Consider the following 21,254-nt stretch of genomic DNA (forward strand, 5'->3'; position numbering starts at 1 on the left):
CAGTTTATCCATATACAGATAACTGTATAACTGTTGAATTAATTTGAGACATTTTTATTCATGGAAATAGAGGGCGTTGTAAAACAAAAATCGTTAAGTTTATATGTGTTTACAAGATAAGCCGCTAGATGGTAACCGTGTATACGTCAAATAATATTTAATTTACTTTAATTTAATTAACACCATTAAATGTTTATTATTTATTTGGAAGAGTTATATATAAACAAGGATAATACGAACTAAAATTAGAATAAAGGACTTGATAAACCTTTATTAAGGAGACTATTGAAGTTTTTATTGATATTAATTAAATAACTATTAATATCTAAAGACAATATTTCTTAATAATTCTTCAGTAAACAGAGTATATTTCTTTATCTATAAATTATAGACCTTTCGAGAACTCTTTATCTGTAGTTTACACATAACCTTTGATTGTATACATTTTTTTAAATAATCAATGTCTTTATAAAGTATTGAATTATAGAAATCATTCAATTTCGATTAATACTTTAGAAGTTTAACTCAATAATTCAAAAATGAGATTGAATAACGGATGTTTTGTGGTTTTTTTTCTATTTTTTGTAATATATCGAGTAGATTCAAGACCGCAGTTCTTTTTGGATAAAATCGGTGATACGTTAAAACAAACAGGTTGCAAGGTTCAAGAAATCGGTTCAAAAGTATTTTCACATAAACAAAATGGTGGTTCCAGTTCTTGTACAGGTAAATTTCTTTTTTAATACTTTCAACAGAAATAAAATTAGATTTAATAATAAGTTGACATTCTTAAAATATTTAGTATAAAATTTTTCACGATCTAAATCTAACAGGGTCGGATTATTTATGGTCCGTACGCTTTTGTCTGTGTCAGTTAATTTCGATCCATGAAACAGTGTGTGTTATAAAGTTGGACTGTCTGTCTCATATCTGAAAACAACGAGACTGTACTGGATATACAGGAGAGAGTGAAAGCTGGAAACTAGGCGTATCACAGTGCTCAAAAGATGCTGAAATCCAGCTACTCAGTGGGCCAGTTGTCTTGTATGCTTCTGAAACATGTGTAATGACAGCTAGAGATGAATTTAAACTTAACCCGTGGGAGAGGAAAGTTCTTCGGCGCATCTAGTGCCCAATCCAAGACCAAGGAGATTCATGCCCTGTATGGAGAGTCCAGCGTGATAGCACAGATCAAGAGTGCGAGACTAAGATGGCTGGAGGTTCGAAGAATTAAGCTTACATACCGACAAATCCGGAAGGCTGCAGACTACCAGGACAACCACGCATAAAATAGCAAGACGACGTGGAACAGGATCTGAAAGAATTAGGCGTCCGAAACTTGCAAAGGAAAGTACAACATAGAGAAGTTATCCGGGGCCAAGGTAAGTAAGGGATCAGAAAAAGGATGTCTGTTTTTAGCAGTAAAGAATATTTAGGATTCCAGCTTGGACTATCACATTTCACATACATTTGTGCGACCCTGTACAATGATCTACCAATAAATATCCATAAATTTACGAATTTTGTGTCTTATCGAATTTTATATAAGTTTCGGTAGTAAAGGCACTTTTTAATATCGTGAAAAGTACTGTACAAGATGGTTTACAATGAATTTGTAGTTATATTTTTGATGTTTAATGCGTGGTTTTTGACGTTTTGTGTGTCGTTTTTGACGTTTTCTGTGTCATTTTTGACGTTTTGTGTGTAATTTTTGACGTTTTCTGTGCCATTTTTGACGTTTTGTGTGTCGTTTTTGACGTTTTGTGTGTCGTTTTTGACGTTTTGTGTGTCATTTTTGACGTTTTGTGTGTCGTTTTTGACGTTTTGTGTGTCATTTTTGACGTTTTGTGTGTCGTTTTTGACGTTTAATGCGTGGTTTTTGACGTTTTCTGTGTCATTTTTGACGTTTTGTGTGTCGTTTTTGACGTTTTGTGTGTCCTTTTTGACGTTTTGTGTGTCGTTTTTGACGTTTAATGCGTTCTTTTTGACGTTTTGTGTGTCGTTTTTGACGTTTTCTGTGTTATTTTTCACGTTTTGTGTGTGATTTTTGACGTTTTGTGTGTCATTTTTGACGTTTAATGCGTGGTTTTTGACGTTTTGTGTGTCGTTTTTGACGTTTTCTGTATCATTTTTGACGTTTTCTGTGTCATTTTTGACGTTTTGTGTGTCGTTTTTGACGCTTTGTGTGTCGTTTCTGACGTTTTGTGTGTCATTTTTGACGTTTCGTGTGTCATTTTTGACGTTTCGTGTGTCATTTTTGACGTTTTGTGTGTCGTTTTTGACGTTTAATGCGTGGTTTTTGACGTTTTGTGTGTCGTTTTTGACGTTTTGTGTGTCGTTTTTGACGTTTAATGCGTGGTTTTTGACGTTTTGTGTGTCGTTTTTGACGTTTAATGCGTGGTTTTTGACGTTTTGTGTGTCGTTTTTGACGTTTTGTGTGTCGTTTTTGATGTTTAATGCGTCCTCTTTGACGTTTTGTGTGTCATTTTTGACGTTTTGTGTGTCGTTTCTGACGTTTTGTGTGTCATTTTTGACGTTTCGTGTGTCATTTTTGACGTTTTGTGTGTCGTTTCTGACGTTTTGTGTGTCATTTTTGAGGTTTTGTGTGTCGTTTCTGACGTTTTGTGTGTCGTTTCTGACGTTTTGTGTGTCATTTTTGACGTTTTGTGTGTCATTTTTGACGTTTTGTGTGTCATTTTTGACGTTTCGTGTGTCATTTTTGACGTTTTGTGTGTCGTTTCTGACGTTTTGTGTGTCATTTTTGACGTTTCGTGTGTCATTTTTGACGTTTTGTGTGTCGTTTCTGACGTTTTGTGTGTCATTTTTGACGTTTTGTGTGTCGTTTTTGACGTTTAATGCGTCCTCTTTGACGTTTTGTGTGTCATTTCTGACGTTTTGTGTGTCATTTTTGACGTTTTGTGTGTCGTTTCTGACGTTTTGTGTGTCATTTTTGACGTTTTGTGTGTCGTTTTTGACGTTTAATGCGTGGTTTTTGACGTTTTGTGTGTCGTTTTTGACGTTTTGTGTGTCGTTTTTGACGTTTAATGCGTGGTTTTTGACGTTTTGTGTGTCGTTTTTGACGTTTAATGCGTGGTTTTTGACGTTTTGTGTGTCGTTTTTGACGTTTTGTGTGTCGTTTTTGATGTTTAATGCGTCCTCTTTGACGTTTTGTGTGTCATTTTTGACGTTTTGTGTGTCGTTTCTGACGTTTTGTGTGTCATTTTTGACGTTTCGTGTGTCATTTTTGACGTTTTGTGTGTCGTTTCTGACGTTTTGTGTGTCATTTTTGAGGTTTTGTGTGTCGTTTCTGACGTTTTGTGTGTCGTTTCTGACGTTTTGTGTGTCATTTTTGACGTTTTGTGTGTCATTTTTGACGTTTTGTGTGTCATTTTTGACGTTTCGTGTGTCATTTTTGACGTTTTGTGTGTCGTTTCTGACGTTTTGTGTGTCATTTTTGACGTTTCGTGTGTCATTTTTGACGTTTTGTGTGTCGTTTCTGACGTTTTGTGTGTCATTTTTGACGTTTTGTGTGTCGTTTTTGACGTTTAATGCGTCCTCTTTGACGTTTTGTGTGTCATTTCTGACGTTTTGTGTGTCATTTTTGACGTTTTGTGTGTCGTTTCTGACGTTTTGTGTGTCATTTTTGACGTTTCGTGTGTCGTTTTTGACGTTTAATGCGTGGTTTTTAACGTTTAATTCGTCGTTTTGGACGTTTAATGCGTGGTTTTTGACGTTTTGTGTGACGTTTTTGACGTTTTGTGTGTCATTTTTGACGTTTTGTGTGTCGTTTTTAACGTTTAATGCGTGGTTTCTGACGTTTTGTGTTTCGTTTTTGACGTTTTAGGTGTCGTTTTTGACGTTTAAAGCGTCGTTTACGATATGTTATGTATTACGTGACTATTTTTTGACATGTGACATATACCGTTTTATGCATCATTTTTGACTTTTGACAAGACCGAATCCTCTTATACTATTGTTTTTGTCGATCTTAAATGAACTGATACGTTCCATTGCAACAATTTATCAACTTTTATATTTGAAATGACGATAGGAATTTTTTTGTTTCACAATTTTAAAATAGCTTATAACTTAACTGTACTATCTTTTGCTTTTTTTACTATACTATTTTTAAAGTAGAGTGTGTGTGTTTTCGGTTTTCTCATAAAGAAATTATAATTATTTTAGTTTATTTCATGATTTTTAAAAGTTTGGTTATCAAGATAAGGGATTGCTGACGTCAGCGCGTCAGCAGTGAGCGTTAGAGTGGTGGGGGGCGTCCCAAGTGTCCCAACCTCTACTATATAATATAATTTATAAATAAGTAATACAGCTTCTGTTTTTCTATGTTTAATTTTTATATAATCAAAGTATAAATAAATGAAACTATTTTAGTAGTAGGTTTCGTTTATTATCTAATCAGTATTTTGTTCTACTAGAATTATATTATTTCCAGATAAAAATAACGGGGAAAAAAATTCTAACGATCCGTTTATAAATAATAGTGAACAAAAACCTTCTACGGGTTATGCTATTAATCAAAACTCCAATCAACCAAGTGACGTACAAAATCATCGAAACCAAGTTGGTTACGAACCAAATAATCAACAATATCCCACTCATGTCGAGAATGATGTTCAACCAACACGATCAAGTACCAATCGTCCTAACACAATGGTTTTCCCTGGAGAAGCCGAAAAACCAAAACCTTCTACATACAATAGTCAACAAGGACTCGATGGTAGAACTCTTGCAAATAAACCTAATCAACAAATGGAACCCGTAGGAGAAAATCCAAGTCACGTTCGAGGTAGCAACGTAGCAGTTAGTTCTTCAACTACTGCTCGAAGCCACTCCCGGAAAACTTACTTGGACCATTCCTCTAAACGTAAGCAGTATAGTAGCGATTATTCCGATGAGGATAGTGATGACGGAACATCTAAGAAAAAGAAGAAGAAGATACGTAAGTTTTTTATTCATTAACTTGCTTCTAAAAATAGAATAAATCTCATTGTTTTGCATTTCTTTAAACTCCATACTATTTTCCCAATCTGGCAACGTCGTTTAATTGGTGTGCATCAGTATGTGTATATTTTTAGCCGCAACTCCTCCACCTGATAGTAACGAGGATGGTGAAGGGGTAACGGACGGAAGGAGTCTTATCGGAAAAGTTAAAACGAATTGTCCCGAAGGATATGTAGCTGACAAAAGAGGGAGATGCAGAGAAGTGTATGGATGAATATAAAATGTTTAAATAAAACTGTATAATAAACTATGTTTCAATATTTGTTTGTTTTATTTCATGGCGTATATATATATATATATATATATATATATATATATATATATATATATATATATATATATATATATATATATATATATATATATATATATATATATATATATATATATATATATATATATATATATATATATATATATATATATATCGAACACTTCTGTCAAACAAATGCTGGTGTACCATCCATAATTGACAGTTATACGTTCTACGTTGCTTGGAAGTGTTCCGTGCGCAAACAACTTTTGTTCGATTTGGATCGTCTTTGCACCAATCGACTCGATCACGATCAGTACGAGCACGATTAAATTAAAAAATGTTGGCGATTTGATTCCATTTTTTAACCAAGATGAATATTTCAAGTATCTGTAAACAATTCAAATAACACACGTTCTGAGTACGTTCAATATTAAAAATGTCAAACTTCTTGATGGCCGTGTCAGATTTGACATATTTACATCAGTGTTGCCGTGTGTCAAAACTTAGTAACAACACACGCATTATTAGAATAAATATTTGCAGTAAATATGTTATTTATTTTCCGTGATATCTTCAATTTTTTTGTACCCAATCTGGGTCAATTATTTCGGAGACAAAGTTCATAATCTTTCGTGCTATTCAATGTTTATAAATCGATAATATGGTGATATAAACTCTATACTTCAAAATAAGTGAAGTAGAAACGGCGAAGGTTTCCCGTCACGTGACTAATACGTCAGCGCAATCATCTCAATATTTTTGACAACTCAGAAATAATCGTTATGACTAATATTACAAAAGTCGGGGTTTTACGAATCTAACATTTTTTTTAATAGGTTTTAAATAGAAGATTCGTAAACTGATTGAAAATCGATATTTTGATAAATATGCTAGCATCATCAGGACAAAACGCTAATAAAAATATCCATAATAGACGTCAGAACTGAAATTTAGAAATAAAACAGATGAACCAAAGCCCTTGGTATCTGGAACTTTTCATTGATTTTCTCTGCTCTTGCTTTGTGAAAGTCCACGCTTTTTAAAAAACTTGTAAAATTGTTAAAAATAACTAATTAACCATTTACAGATAGTTCTAAACTTAGAAATCAGCACACTCAAATGAAAACTATTCAGAACTTTTTATATTCTAAAACTTCGTTACTTAGAACCTCTATGATCAAACTTACACTAAATTAGCTGTTTCCTAATAATTTCAGATACCACAATATAAGAAAATGATGAATGATGAAAATGACTATGATGTGTAATACATAAGCATTGTAATTTTCCCGTCCTACGGCATTTTAGGTATTATGAAATGTCAAAAGGCTACAAGTTGATGAAAATTGTAGTCAAATTAGTTCTTAAAAGAGCTAACTTTAACAACAAATAGGCGTTCAATCGAAAAATTCGCTAAAAACAACATAGTAAACAAAACTCACGTCAAATTCACGATTAGTTTTTCGAGTTATGTCTAATTTTATGACTACAACTGTCAATTTAAAAAAAACTATTACGTATGTCTTACGTCTTATGTCTATGATGTTACCATATATGTAATTTATCTATACTGCGCATGATTCATGCGCGCAAAAGATGCGTCCGGAGGAGAGCTGTGAAATCAGCTAGAGATGGCGTTTGGATAGATTGACGGACGAGTCTATTTTAGTAAGGGGTGTTCGTTCAACGTCCTACCACTTTTCTTTTAATTCATATTTGAAAGGGATAGAGAAGTTGAATATTACAACCACACTAATATTACCTTTTTGATATTGTTTAAGAACCTTTTCTCTAATATTAGTTATTATTCGTTTTAATCTATTAAGCGTCTTCTAGAACGCCGTATTTTAACAGACGGCCATGTCTCTCAAACTAACCAGCCACAAGTTTACTTGAACTACAGTTGACGAAATTAAATGAGTACAGTAGACCAAACAAATGTTTAAATATAATTAAAATATTGAAAAATACTTTATTTATAACGTAAATTGTACGACGACTTATTTTACAGGGTGTAAATAGTTTTTTTTATAGTTTTATTAGTAAATTTACAGGAAATGGATATTTTTATCATATATAAACACGAGTATTGAAGAATTATTTATTTAGAAACATTTTTTTTACAAAAACAATTTTAAAACAACTTAATATTATATAAACTAATCGCCCATTCTAACATCAATTATTGGATGGTCTGTAAAAATAATAATACAAATTAGAATATTCATTTTTGAATGTCTTTAGTTCGTGAGTGAAATAAAAATTGATTTTTCGCAATTTTCCATGTTTATAATTAACTGACTGACCAATCATGGATTAATAAAGATTTTCCACGCGTTCGAAATGCATCTCATTGGTTTACATCTTTTGTACCACTAGGAAAAGCACTAGAGATAAATATATGTGCCGAAGGGTGTTTCAAAATGTGGAAAAGCAGCCCAGACTTGAAACAGTTCAAAATATTCATAGTTATATCATCTAAGGGGACATCCATTCATTACGTGAGACATTTGGACATTTGGACCCCGCGAGATTGGCGCTAAATATATTTTAAACTAATTTTTTTTATTATTCTGAAAAATAATAAACCGTTCATGTATACTATAGTTAATTTATTTAAATGAAATAAAATTTGAAGTAGAAACAGATAAAAACAAAACTTTTACTCAATCCACGTACTTTTTCGATTGAAATAATTGGACACGTGTCATCTTGGATTAATAGTAGTGCGGGAAGACAGACACGGGATATGTCTACGTTTTCTTCGTCAATTTATTACAAAACTTCATCCACAATAAACAGCAGATTTTTAACACGACGTTTGACTACAGGCATTGGTTGAATTTTGACTACAGAGTCTCGTCGAAACGCATGAAGAGCCGATTTGTGTTTCCACTGCTTTTAATTTTCAAAAAAAAAATTTCTTTAATATCTGTAATATTTTTTTATTTCATTTTCGATTATTCCCCATCGGTTTAAATGAGATTTGGTGAGTTTCCATTGACCCCCCCCCCATTCTGAGCTCACGTAATTAATGGATGCCCCCTAATAAATGAAAACTATTAACAGAATGCAGAACAGCTTGAAAGCCAAAATTTTTGACGAAAATAACTCATTATATGGATTTATTTTATAATTATTATAAAATATTGAATTAAATTCATTAACTGACCTAAATGATTTTGTTGGCAAGGATCTTCTTGGTGTGTATGATGGTATACTTTGTCCCCGATGTTATGTAATGTACATTTTACCGCTTTTACCCCACTTTTGATCGTATCTCCAACTTCTACAACCTTATTTTTAATTGCATCTATTCCAATTCCGAATCTTTCTTCCAATTCCACTTTACTAGTAGATTCTTCGATCGTTCGACAATAATTAATTTGAAAAATGATTAAAAAAACGAAATTCAAAATAATCAGTCCGTTCATTGTTGATGTTGAAAATTTACTGTTGTCAATAGCAAGAAATAAACTGTGTTATTGTTTTTATATCGGTCAAGGCTGATAGGTCATTCGACCAGTTCTGTTTTGGAATCGGTAGATTGAAATATTTTACAAAACGTTCGTTCCACAGAATATACACACATAAAAAATTTAATTCTATTTATAATAACTAGCTTTTACCCGCGGCTTCGCTCGCATCGAATCAATCCATTAAATAAGTATCAGAAATCATTATAATAGAAAAGAACGAACTCTGTAGCTATATTAGAACCTCCATACCTCCACATTGAATGTCCGCGCCTAGCTCCTCTCCAACTCAACCGATTTAAGTGTTCAAACTCAAAAGAAAGAAGGTGTTTCAGCGAGTGTTTTTAAACCAAAACGAACTCTGTAGCTATATTAGAACCTGAGATATAGATCTTTGAATGTAGAAAAATTACCAGAAACCTACAAAAATCCATAACTCCACATTGAATGTCCGCGCCTAGCTCCTCTCCAACTCAACCGATTTAAGTGTTCAAAAACTCAAAAGAAAGAAGGTGTTTCAGCAAGTGTTCTTAAACCAAAACGAACTCTGTAGCTATATTACAATCTGAGATATAGATCTTTGAATGTAGAAAAATTGCCAAAAACCTACAAAAATCCGTAACTCCACATTGAATGTCCGCGCGTAGCTTCTCTCCAACTGAACCGATTGAAAAGTTCAAACACTCAAAAGAAAGAAGGTATTTTAGCGAGTGTTCTTAAACCAAAACGAAATCTGTAGCTATATTAGAATTTGAGATATAGATCTTTGAATGTAGAAAAATTACCAAAAACCTACAAAAATCCATAACTCCACATTGAATGTCCGCGCCTAGCTCCTCTCCAACACAACCGATTTAAGTGTTCAAAAACTCAAAAGAAAGAAGGTGTTTCAGCAAGTGTTTTTAAACCAAAACGAACTCTGTAGCTATATTAGAACCTGAGATATAGATCTTTGAATGTAGAAAAATTACCAAAAACCTACAAAAATCCATAACTCCACATTGAATGTCCACGCGTAGCTCCTCTCCAACTCAACCGATTTAAGTGTTCAAAAACTCAAAAAAAAGAAGGTGTTTTAGCGAGTGTTCTCAAACTAAAACGAAATCTGTAGCTATATTAGAATTTGAGATATAGATCTTTGAATGTAGAAAAATTACCAAAAACCTACAAAAATCCATAACTCCACATTGAATGTCCGCGCCTAGCTCCTCTCCAACTCAATTGATTTTATGTTCAAAAAATTAAAAGAAAGAAGGTGTTTCAGCGAGTGTTCTTAAACCAAAACGAACTTTGTAGCTATATTAGAATCTGAGATATAGATCTTTGAATGTAGAAAAATTGCCAAAAACCTACAAAAATCCATAACTCCACATTGAATGTGCGTGCCTAGCTCCTCTCCAACACAACCGATTTAAGTGTTCAAAAACTCAAAAGAAAGTAGGTATTTCAGCAAGTGTTCTTAAACCAAAACGAACTCTGTAGCTATATTAGAACCTGAGATATAGATCTTTGAATGTAGAAAAATTGCCAAAAACCTACAAAAATCCGTAACTCCACATTGAATGTCCGCGCGTAGCTTCTCTTCAACTGAACCGATTGAAAAGTTCAAACACTCAAAAGAAAGAAGGTATTTTAGCGAGTGTTCTTAAACCAAAACGAACTCTGTAGCTATATTAGAACCTGAGATATAGATCTTTGAATGTAGAAAAATTACCAAAAACCTACAAAAATCCATAACTCCACATTGAATGTCCGCGCCTAGCTCCTCTCCAACACAACCGATTTAAGTGTTCAAAAACTCAAAAGAAAGAAGGTGTTTCAGCAAGTGTTTTTAAACCAAAACGAACTCTGTAGCTATATTAGAACCTGAGATATAGAACTTTGAATGTAGAAAAATTGCCAAAAACCTACAAAAATCCGTAACTCCACATTGAATGTCCGCGCGTAGCTTCTCTTCAACTGAACCGATCAAAAAGTTCAAACACTCAAAAGAAAGAAGGTATTTTAGCGAGTGTTCTTAAACCAAAACGAAATCTGTAGCTATATTAGAACCTGAGATATAGAACTTTGAATGTAGAAAAATTGCCAAAAACCTACAAAAATCCATAACTCCACATTGAATGTCCGCGCCTAGCTCCTCTCCAACTCAATAGATTTTAGTGTTCAAAACTCAAAAGAAAGAAGATGTTTCAGCGAGTGTTTTTAAACCAAAACGAACTCTGTAGCTATATTAGAACCTGTGATATAGATCTTTGAATGTAGAAAAATTGCCAAAAACCTACAAAAATCCATAACTCCACATTGAATGTCCAGGCGTAGCTCCTCTCCAACTCAACCGATTTAAGTGTTCAAAAACTCAAAAGAAAGAAGGTGTTTCAGCGAGTGTTTTTAAACCAAAACGAACTCTGTAGCTATATTAGAACCTGAGATATAGATCTTTGAATGTAGAAAAATTACCAAAAACCTACAAAAATCCATAACTCCACATTGAATGTCCAGGCGTAGCTCCTCTCCAACTCAACCGATTTAAGTGTTCAAAAACTCAAAAGAAAGAAGGTGTTTCAGCGAGTGTTCTTAAATCAAAACGAACTCTGTAGCTATATTAGAACCTGAGATATAGATCTTTGAATGTAGAAAAATTCATCAATCAATACCTTTCATTGAAAAAAAAAATTAAGCAAATCGGTTGAGTAGAGCGCCTGAACGGGGAGTTTTATGTAGTAAAAAATTAAGAAAACAAAAAATGTAAAGCAAAAAATCCAACTATCAGCAGTACATTTAACCTTGTAGTAAAAACGATCCTGAAAAGTAGTGATAACCCAATCCAGGGGATGATTTACAATAAAAAAACACAAATCCTTGTCTATACAAATGATTAGGACGAAAAAGGATCTAGAAAAATTATCCTACTATATGCGCCAACTCGAAACGGGAATATTTCAGGTAAACGAAAAGGTAATCCGAGTACATAACACAATTCGTGACGGATTCATTAAGAGTATTACCTGAAATATAGTAACTAATCCACTTTGTAAAGTTGGAAAATCCAATAAATAAAACGTATAAATTAAAAACTCAAAATTACATTTTAGCATTAGGTATGTACTAAAAAAGTACAACAAAGAAATGAGTTTGTTACATTTGCGGAAGCCGTAATTCGTAAAATTCCATATAACATAAAAATGCTCACTTCCAATTGGTTAGATTAGGTTAGGTTAAGTTAGATTAGGTTAGGTTAGATTAGTCAAATAAAATAACAGAAAATGAATTTGTGAATCAAGTCTCTTATAGATAAAAAATTTAATATTGTTTTGTTATATGTTTAGACTGTAAAATATTTTATATTAAAATAATTAATATCCCGAGCTACATAATCTTCCGTCACGAGTTGTTTAATCTTAACGGCAACCACGATCACATTGTAACAGAAGTTAAAATTTTATGACGGATTTGAATAATTTCAACCAGTTTAGAGTATAGATTTGATAAACTCCAGGTATTCGAATACCTAGGAGTGACAAAACCAGGTAAAACCAGGGAAATCTAACCTAACCGGAAACAAAAGTTTGGAGCCCTAGGAAAACTATCGATGGAACAAGAACAATAAAAGAAAAGTGCTAAGGAGGATTTTCTTTGGATAGAGCCAGAATGGACGAAGATAATTGAATGAAAAATCCTTGTTTAGTGGAAAGAAGAAAGAAACAATTGATAAAAGCAGGTAAAGAAACTTTGGAAGGAAAAGCAAAAATGGATGGTGGAAAACATTAGAATTATTTCAATCCTTGAAGGTCTGTTGAGCTGTTTTCATCCATAAAAGTTGTTAATATAACAGATAAAACCCTCCTCCCTGTCTTAAATCTTGTGAAAATGTTTATGAAAATTTGAAAAAAATAAGTTAGATTGTTTATAGATATTGTCTTACTTTACCTTACAAAAAGTGTAGCAAATTCATATTCTCCTACACTGAATCCCGCGCTATTATGAGCAGTTACTCTTAACTGATACCAATAACCCGGATCCAAGCCTTGAATAACTAACTTTCCACCTGGTTGAGTACGGTTGTTGATTTGATTCCATTCGGTATCAATTCTGGAATTACACATGATTAATTCAATCCGAAATTGATATTCACTGATAATGATTTCACTATTTACTTTTTTTTCAATTCGATGACGAAATACAACAAGGAACAATCACCATCAGGAAAAGCCCTGAGGTGTAACACGGCGCTGGTGGAAAGCACAACGATGAATTTATCTATTTTTGGAATTATTGGTTTCGTTCCTTTTATTTTTAATAGGATTGTATCGGATGGTTCTCCCTGTCCAATGCTGAAAGAAAATTTGTATTGTTTCTTAAAATTTTTGGAGCGATATAACCTAACCTGAAAATCGTGTTTTTTCGATGAAACCCCATATTACACATTCCACAACCTCCAAAAATAGTTTCCAGGTGGGGAAAATTTTTTTGGAGCGACCTAACCTAATCTAAGAATCGTTTTTTTTTTATTAGACCACATAAAACCTTTAATTATCTAATTATAGGTGGGGGAGACATACTTTAGGCTTTTTAAGTATATATTTGAAAAATAAAGTTACCAGGAGAATGGAAATGAAGGTAATTATTCAAGATATTAATGCCTTTTAAGCCCCCTGTTCCATTGTACCCACCATCCTTCTCGTCTCTTTATAATTGGAATTTTAGCTATAGCTATACCTAAAAAGACTGTTTTCTTCGATCAAACCTCATAAAACATGCCTCCCCTACCTTTAATTATCTAATTTTACCTAAAAAAATAGTTTCGAGGCGGGAAAAATTTTTTGGAGCCATATAACCTAACCTAAAAATCATTTTTTGTCGATAAAACCCCATATGACACGTACCATTACTTCAAATTATTTAATTTTTGAAAACAAAATGGTTTCCAGGTGGGGAAATTTTTTTTGGATCGACCTAACCTAACCTAGGAATCGTGTTTTATCATTAAACCCCATAAAACATGCCTCCGTTACCTTTAATTACGTAATTATACCTAAAAAAATAGTTTACAGTTGGGAATAAACTTTGGTGCGATCTAACCTAACTTAAAAAACGTTTTATTCTATGAAACCCCATATGACACGTTCCACCATCTTCAATTATCTAAATCTATATAACAAAAAAGTTTCCAAGTTGGGAAACAATTTTTGGAGTAACTTAACCTAACCTAAAAATCATTTTTTGTAGATAAAACCCCTTGTGACAGTTCCACTACATTCAATTCTCTAATTCTACATAAAAAAATAGTTTCCAGGTGGGGAAACAATTTTTGGAGTAACTTAACCTAACCTAAAAATCATTTTTTATCGATAAAACCCCATATGACAGTTCCACTACATTCAATTATCTAAATCTATATAACAAAATAGTTTCCGAGTGGGAAAACAATTTTTGGAGTAACTTTACCTAACCTAAAAATCATTTTTTGTCAATAAAACCCCATATGACAGTTCCACTACATTCAATTATCTAATTCTACATAAAAAAATAGGTTCCAGGTGGGGAAATTTTTTTTAGAGCGACCTAACCTAACCTAGGAAGCGTTTTTTATCATGAAACTCCATAAAACATGCCTGTGCTACTATTAATTACGTAATTATACCTAAAAAAATAGTTTACAGTTGGGAAAAAATTTTGGAGCAATCTAACCTAACTTAAAAATAGTTTTATTCTACGAAACCCCATATGACACGTTCCATCACCTTCAATTATCTAAATCTATATAACAAAATAGTCTCCAAGTGGGAAAACAATTTTGGGAGTAACTTAACATAACCTAAAAATCATTTTTTGTCGATAAAACCCCATATGACAGTTCCACTACATTCAATTATCTAATTCTACATAAAAAAATAGGTTCCAGGTGGGGAAATTTTTTTTAGAGCGACCTAACCTTACCTAGGAAGCGTTTTTTATCATGAAACCCCATAAAACATGCCTGTGCTACTATTAATTACGTAATTATACCTAAAAAAATAGTTTACAGTTGGGAAAAAAATTTTGGAGCAATCTAACCTAACTTAAAAATAGTTTTATTCTACGAAACCCCATATGACACTTTCCATCACCTTCAATTATCTAAATCTATATAACAAAATAGTCTCCAAGTGGGAAAACAATTTTGGGAGTAACTTAACATAACCTAAAAATCATTTTTTGTCGATAAAACCCCATATGATAGTTCCACTACATTCAATTATCTAATTCTACATAAAAAACTAGGTTCCAGGTGGGGAAATTTTTTTTGGATCGACCTAACCTAACCTAGGAATCGTTTTTCTCCATAAGACGACATAAAACATGTTTCCCCTACCTTAAATTACGTAATTCTACCTAAAAAATAGTTTAGAGTTGGGAAAAAAACTTTTGGAGCGATCTAACCTAACTTAAAAATCGTGTTTTTTCGATGAAACCCCACCCCAAATTCTACCAAACAAAATAGTTTTTTTAGCGAATGTAAATTAAAAAGGTTATGTTGCTTTTGCAAGAGATCCACGTACATCTTAAATATATAGTACCGAGAAAGTGCATTTTGAGACATCTATGCCACCATTTTGAATAAGACCATGACGTCCTGCACGTCTTAGCTTGATTCGGTTAAAAATCAAAGACAGCATCATCTTTTTGACGTAACTTGTTAAAATTAGTCTAAAAATTTGAGGTTAGGAAAGTCTTAGCTTAAGAAAATCCATAGAGTTAATGTAAAAAATAGAACTATTACAATTGAAGTTTGCAGCAGTTGAACAAGTTATCAAATCCCTCTATGGTTAATATTAACTCTATGGGAAAATTATGTCAAACTAATTGGAGATGAATCAATCAAAGACATACCGATATATTTCGTGACCGTGGTTGCTCGAGGTTTCGTCCATTATTGATAATTGAAACTACAGTTTTGATAGACGATTTCCCCAAATAAATATATCATAAAATTCCACTCACTTATTAAAAGCATTAACATAAAGTCTATATCTAGATCCGCATATCAAGTTATCGATTGTAAATTTCTTTTCATCCGCTATTTGTATCGTTTCCCATTCTCCGAATTCTTCTTTGTAATGAACGCTATAACCAAGAATCGGTTCTTCTTCATTATCGCTCGGTTTTATATTTATAGTCAAAGAATTGTTTGTTGTTGAAACTAATTGAACCGAAGGAGCCTTCGGGGGTGTTTTTACTACCAAACGATAAGTTTTAACGTCTTGACCAAAATCGTTTCTAACTTGGCAAGAATATTCTCCGGTGTCGGTACTTGTCGGGTCGCGAATTAAAAGAGAACCGTTAGGAAGTTGTTTGATTCTACTTGCTGCGTCTCTTGAAAATTTGACATGATTGATTGTCCATGTGACAACAGGAATTGGAGATCCTGTATACCTGCAAGGTAGAGTTACGTCTTCTTTGTAAGTAGTTGTGAAAGTTCTGTCGACAGAAGTTATCTTGGGGGGAACTAAAATATGTTAAATAGAATTAAAAAGAAATTGTAAATGGTAAACAAATTAGGAAGATTGAACTGATTAATTTGATATTTAATATATGCTGGTGTTGGCCAGGTGTACTACGTTTAATATTTTTCATAGTATTCTTTCTTCAAAAAAATATTTTGATTGTAGACGTACTAGAAAGCAGATTCATTGATCTGAGTTGCTGTCTTTGGACCACTGATCGATACAATACGTTTATCTTCAGCGTTTGAGGTTATATGGATTATGAGGTGGGTTGAAACTTTTGACCGGTGGTGTATGTATATAGAAAAGAGAGGAAAATATCGCGGAAAAATAGGTTGATACAAAGGGAATGAAATCAGGAGAAACCAATCGGAAATGATTTCAATTCAGTCAAGAAAAAGAGAGAGATCCAAGTAAAGATGCAATTGAAGAAGATTCAAAGTGTATAAAACTAACAAATACATTGAAAAAATAGAATGGAAAATGATAACGAGAATAAACCAATACCACAATTGAAAAAAAAATAGGTTAAACATAACATAACCTCAATTATCTCAAAAGTCGTACCAGGCTAATTCAGATTCAAAGGTTTGCGAAGAAAATCATTATATAAACACAATTTTTGCCCAAAATTTCATTTTATTTTGCATTTAACGAAAATAGAAGCAGTCGAAAATCATATTTGAAATATCTAAATTCCTAATATTGGATTTAAACTAATAAATTTCTCTACAACGTCCGTTTTTGTCGGCCCTGTATCCATCTAGACAATTAGCTTTTGGATTTATAACAGAATATGATTTTGTGTCCTCTGTTTCGTTTTTATTGTCCTGTATATTACCTACAACAAGATAACAATCAATTCCTGGCAACAAGAACAAAGATCGGATTCATTCCATCAGTCATTTGATAACTTTCAACCCTCGTATCTTATATACCGGTTAAATTCAAAAATATTTTTGAAGGAGTCCGGGACACACCGCTAAGGTAGGGGCAGATAAGCCTGAACCCTTCTGTGGTATCAACTACAAAACAATGGAAAAAGCTCAGGAAAGAGGTAAAATCAATTATTGGGACAACATTGAGGTGTTGAGACAGGTAAAGACTCTTCTGAGAAACTATAACCAGAGAAGATCTGGTGAATGTATCACCCTATCGGGGCCTTTTCGCCTCAACAAACACCAGAAGATGCTGGATCTAGCAGATAATGCGACGTGCAGGTTTTGTTGTACAGAGGACAGCAACTAGCAACTCCAAAGCACTACACCTGGAAGCGTATGAAATAGAAGACGAAGGTGTCTGGTAATTAAAGCCGCAGCTTCAAACATTGGGTTCCCCAGTATCGCAGCAAGAAAGGGAGACACAATAGATCCTTTGGGTTGCAGTATATACGAGACCTCAAATCCATCCATCCACCTTTGAATAAAAAAATTGATGAAAAAACTATTACAACTTTCTTATTATTTCGAATTTCGGTATGAAATTTTAGGAGATGTTTTTTGAAAGTAAAATGGTTCGAAAAATGTTATAACCGGTACTAGTCGACATAATTGATATACGAGGTCTGGCTATCAAATAACGAGACTGGTTACGAAAAAGTGTTGCAATATACTTTCCTCCCCTCGCCACGTACCTTTCCATACGTTTTTTCCATTGATCGAAGCAGTACTGGAAGTCTTCTTTGATGAGGGCCTTCAGGAGCTCCGCCGTTTTTTGCTTTACCGCTTCCCTTGACTCAAATCGGGTCCATTTCAAAGCAGATCTTTTTCTAATCTTTCTAACCTTCCAAGGAAATCTGAGGAGACCCGTTGACGCAAAAGCTTTTGGTCAAGAGTCAGATTTTTTGGCAACAACTTCGCACAGACTTTTGTCATGTGTAAAATATTTCTAACCGTTTCTTTATCGACAATCATCCAGATGGTCAGTCGACGCACAATTTGGTTGATTTTGGTCACGGTTTTTGGAGTTGAAACAGTCACATGGCGCTGGTCATCTTCAGGCCCTCACTAAAGCGCTTACACCACTCAAAAAAACGCGCACGAGATAGAGAATTGTCCTCATAAGCCTCTTGCAACAATTTATAGCACTCAATCGAAGTTTTTTTCAATTTGACGAGAAATTTCAAACCGCCACTGCACAAATACTATAATAGCGACGAAATCGTGTTTTGGGACGTGCATAGACAAGATATCTAGATACCCAACGCACCAAAAATTTTTCAGCCCAACCGTCTAGGGTGCCCTCTAGGCGTTATTTAATAGCCAGACCTCGTAGGAAGCTTTGGGATACTATTAATTGGTGCTGAAGGGAATTTGGGAAGAAATACAATTCTTACATTAATATTTTTATCCGGATACTAGATTTTAATCAACAACATAACCAAAAAACGAATTGCGTATGTGTATGCAAAGCCGTGGAGGCTATTTGTCCGAAATGTAATTCCAAAAAATAACTTTATTCTACGTACTTTATGATTAAATTAAAAAAAATTCAATCAAAAGACTAAAAATCGTGTTTACTGTTTACTTAAAATTTTACGTTAATTTTGAGACAACCAACACGCGCCAAACATTTTAAGCCTTATTTTTTTACAAAATTTTTTCGCCTCAAAACAAAAAATTACGAAGCTAAAATTTAGGAAAAAACCACATTTCACTGGAGCATTCCGATTGGTCTAATAATTTCAAAATTATGACTAAAATAAGACATATAGTCAAAATACTCTACAGCGTGTCCTAATAAAATTAAATAGACATTTGATTTTACCTGCAACGTTCGTTCCATTTTCTAAATTTACACTCTCATCGCTAGCGTTTTGACTCGAGTTGCTTTCTTCTATATTTTGAGATTTAATATTAGTTGTTGAATTATCAGTTTGAGCCAAACAGTCACAATAAACTGTTATTAGTATAAAAAACCAAATTTTGCACATCGTGATTACTATAAAAAATTACTTTGAATGAAATATTTTAATCTATATAAGCTTTATCAAAAAGGGTAAAGGGGAAACAATTATTATTGATAAATTAGTAAATTGAAAAATAAAATAATCTATTGGGCAATTCAGTTTCTGATAAATTTCCTTATACAGCGTGTATCACAATTGAACAGATTTCTTTTTCTTTAATTCTTTAATTCTTCTTTAATTTTTACCTCACTTGGAGCATTGATGAACCCAATGGTCTACATTACTTGCATTTAGAGCGATTAGTTTCCTTTTCCTGCTGTCCGGCATTATTTGTAGTACTGACAACGTCACCAGATTTAGGTGAATGGTTTCTGTCTTACGCCTTCGCAATCTTTGACCACCAATCCATTTTTTCAAGTCTGGGAATAGAAAATAATACGAGTGGGCTGAATGTGGCGAATAGGCTGCTTAATCTAGATTTTTCATTAATTGCAATAACGGATTTGTGAGCTGGTGCATTGTCTTGATGGAAACATCTCCAAGACGCTGTTTTTGTTTCATTTTGAGCAAACACGGCACCCATCTTGCGCACAGCTTCCTCGTGTCCAAATTTTCGGATAATATACGACGTATCGCACTTTCTGGAATGCCTACTAAGTCTGCTAACTCGCGCAAATTCAGTCGATGATCATCCAGTGGATTTTCTGGAGTCGTAATGTAATGGAGGTTTGCGCAGGTCGTACGGCCTCGTTTACATTCTGTTACTCAATATTTTACAGTTAGGAATAGTCTCAATCAGAATAGAATCTAGTTCAGTTTTATATTGGTTGGGTTAATGCCTTTCAAATGAAGATGTTTACCATTTTCACTATCGATGATTAACCAAACCAATATCAAACACGGCTTAATAGATTGTGTACTTTTTAATAACTACCGCCATCTCTAGACCTGGCCAGATACTTCCTGGGACCATTCGCGTAAAAAGACTTTGCCAAAAATTCAAAAAAATTTCACTGGAGGGTAAAATTTAGCTCATTTCGAGGGTGTCGTCGTTTAAAACTGATGTATCTGATCTGATACTTAATCCACCGGTTTTGACTATTATATTTGTAATAAAAAATGTATTTTCTCAATTTAAGTTGGAGGTTAAACGGTGATTATTTATGACAGGAACGTGTTTTGTCTTCTTCTGTTCCGTGATCTTTGGTTATATATAATTAACATCCACTATAATGTGAGGGAATAGAAAATTTAGCTTTATTTATTTTTGCAATATCGATTTTGAGTTTATTTGTTTAGAATTAGTTTAATCATTTTTATATATTTCATTGCAATGAACTCTTTATTATTAAAAATATTTAAAAAAGTAGAATTTGTGGTACAAAGACATTATAATGGATTAAAAAACATGTTTAAACTTGTAAATTGATCGAATACGTTTAATTTTATTGAAAATAATGGAAAAATGAGAAAAAATCATCGTAAAATCACAATCAACATTGTTGAAATAAAAAATTAAATTTGACATAAATACTGTGACACGAATATTTATTTACAAAATCATTTGTTTGTTCCCTTAAGATTGAGATTATTTCATTTTCATTGTGACTTAAATTCGAACGTGGGATATTTTTCTCCGTATTAGGTATGTAAATGTAAAAGAAAACTGAAGAAAATATGACCTCAGTAACACCACAAAACGACGTAGAATTAAACGGTAAGTAAATTTGAAATCTTAAATTAATCTCTAGGAAATTTTGACGTTCCGTGACATTTCCTCTGGAGATATAAAAAATTAAATTTCGATTAATTTCTATAAAAACTGTCTCTAATAATGTTTTTTTTTGTATATTCACGACACAGAGCAATTTCCGAAAGCTGTAGTAATAAATTATCAAGCTTTTAATATTTTTTTATCAATTAGAAATATCTGGTAACTTAAAGCCGAAATTTCGGAAGTTAATACAAGTACTATTTGAATTTAGACAGTGAAAGTCATCCCATTATTTCATCGGCTAGGAAAGTAACTAATCATGGGATTGCGTTTATTCAAAAAGGGGGCGAATATGTAATTACTAGTTTTGAACATAAGATAAAACAAGAATTAC

General features: G+C 33.1%; 2 protein-coding genes across 2 annotated transcripts; one reads left to right on the top strand and one right to left on the bottom strand.

Annotated features, from left to right (window-relative positions):
* Positions 1–442: 442 nt before the first annotated feature.
* Positions 443–5,282, top strand: LOC130445701 (putative uncharacterized protein DDB_G0282133). The gene is made up of 3 exons (XM_056781518.1): positions 443–726; positions 4,454–4,960; positions 5,097–5,282. The coding sequence occupies exons 1-3, from the start codon at positions 540–542 to the stop codon at positions 5,234–5,236; spliced, it is 834 nt and encodes a 277-aa protein (XP_056637496.1). The 5' UTR covers positions 443–539; the 3' UTR covers positions 5,237–5,282.
* A 2,083-nt stretch (positions 5,283–7,365) lies between these two features.
* Positions 7,366–19,247, bottom strand: LOC130445693 (cell adhesion molecule Dscam2-like). Its single transcript, XM_056781501.1, has 5 exons — positions 19,005–19,247; positions 15,736–16,240; positions 12,909–13,085; positions 12,682–12,843; positions 7,366–7,472 (listed from the first exon to the last, which is right to left on the bottom strand). The coding sequence occupies exons 1-5, from the start codon at positions 19,168–19,170 to the stop codon at positions 7,457–7,459; spliced, it is 1,026 nt and encodes a 341-aa protein (XP_056637479.1). The 5' UTR covers positions 19,171–19,247; the 3' UTR covers positions 7,366–7,456.
* Positions 19,248–21,254: the final 2,007 nt, after the last annotated feature.

This window comes from Diorhabda sublineata, chromosome 6, assembly GCF_026230105.1.
Source record: "Diorhabda sublineata isolate icDioSubl1.1 chromosome 6, icDioSubl1.1, whole genome shotgun sequence".
Taxonomy (NCBI): domain Eukaryota; kingdom Metazoa; phylum Arthropoda; class Insecta; order Coleoptera; family Chrysomelidae; genus Diorhabda; species Diorhabda sublineata.

Bases quoted from the DNA above. Each gene is read 5' to 3' on its own strand.
- LOC130445693 (XM_056781501.1), bottom strand. From the start codon at position 19,170: ATGTGCAAAATTTGGTTTTTTATACTAATAACAGTTTATTGTGACTGT. The intron at 13,086-15,735 runs GTGAGTGGAATT...ATTTTCTTTCAG, and splicing joins TATGTTAATGCTTTTAATAA to CATTGGACAGGGAGAACCAT. The intron at 12,844-12,908 runs GTAAATAGTGAA...GTGTAATTCCAG, and splicing joins GTCATCGAATTGAAAAAAAA to AATTGATACCGAATGGAATC.
- LOC130445701 (XM_056781518.1), top strand. From the start codon at position 540: ATGAGATTGAATAACGGATGTTTTGTGGTTTTTTTTCTATTTTTTGTA. The intron at 727-4,453 runs GTAAATTTCTTT...TATTATTTCCAG, and splicing joins TGGTTCCAGTTCTTGTACAG to ATAAAAATAACGGGGAAAAA. The intron at 4,961-5,096 runs GTAAGTTTTTTA...GTATATTTTTAG, and splicing joins GAAAAAGAAGAAGAAGATAC to CCGCAACTCCTCCACCTGAT.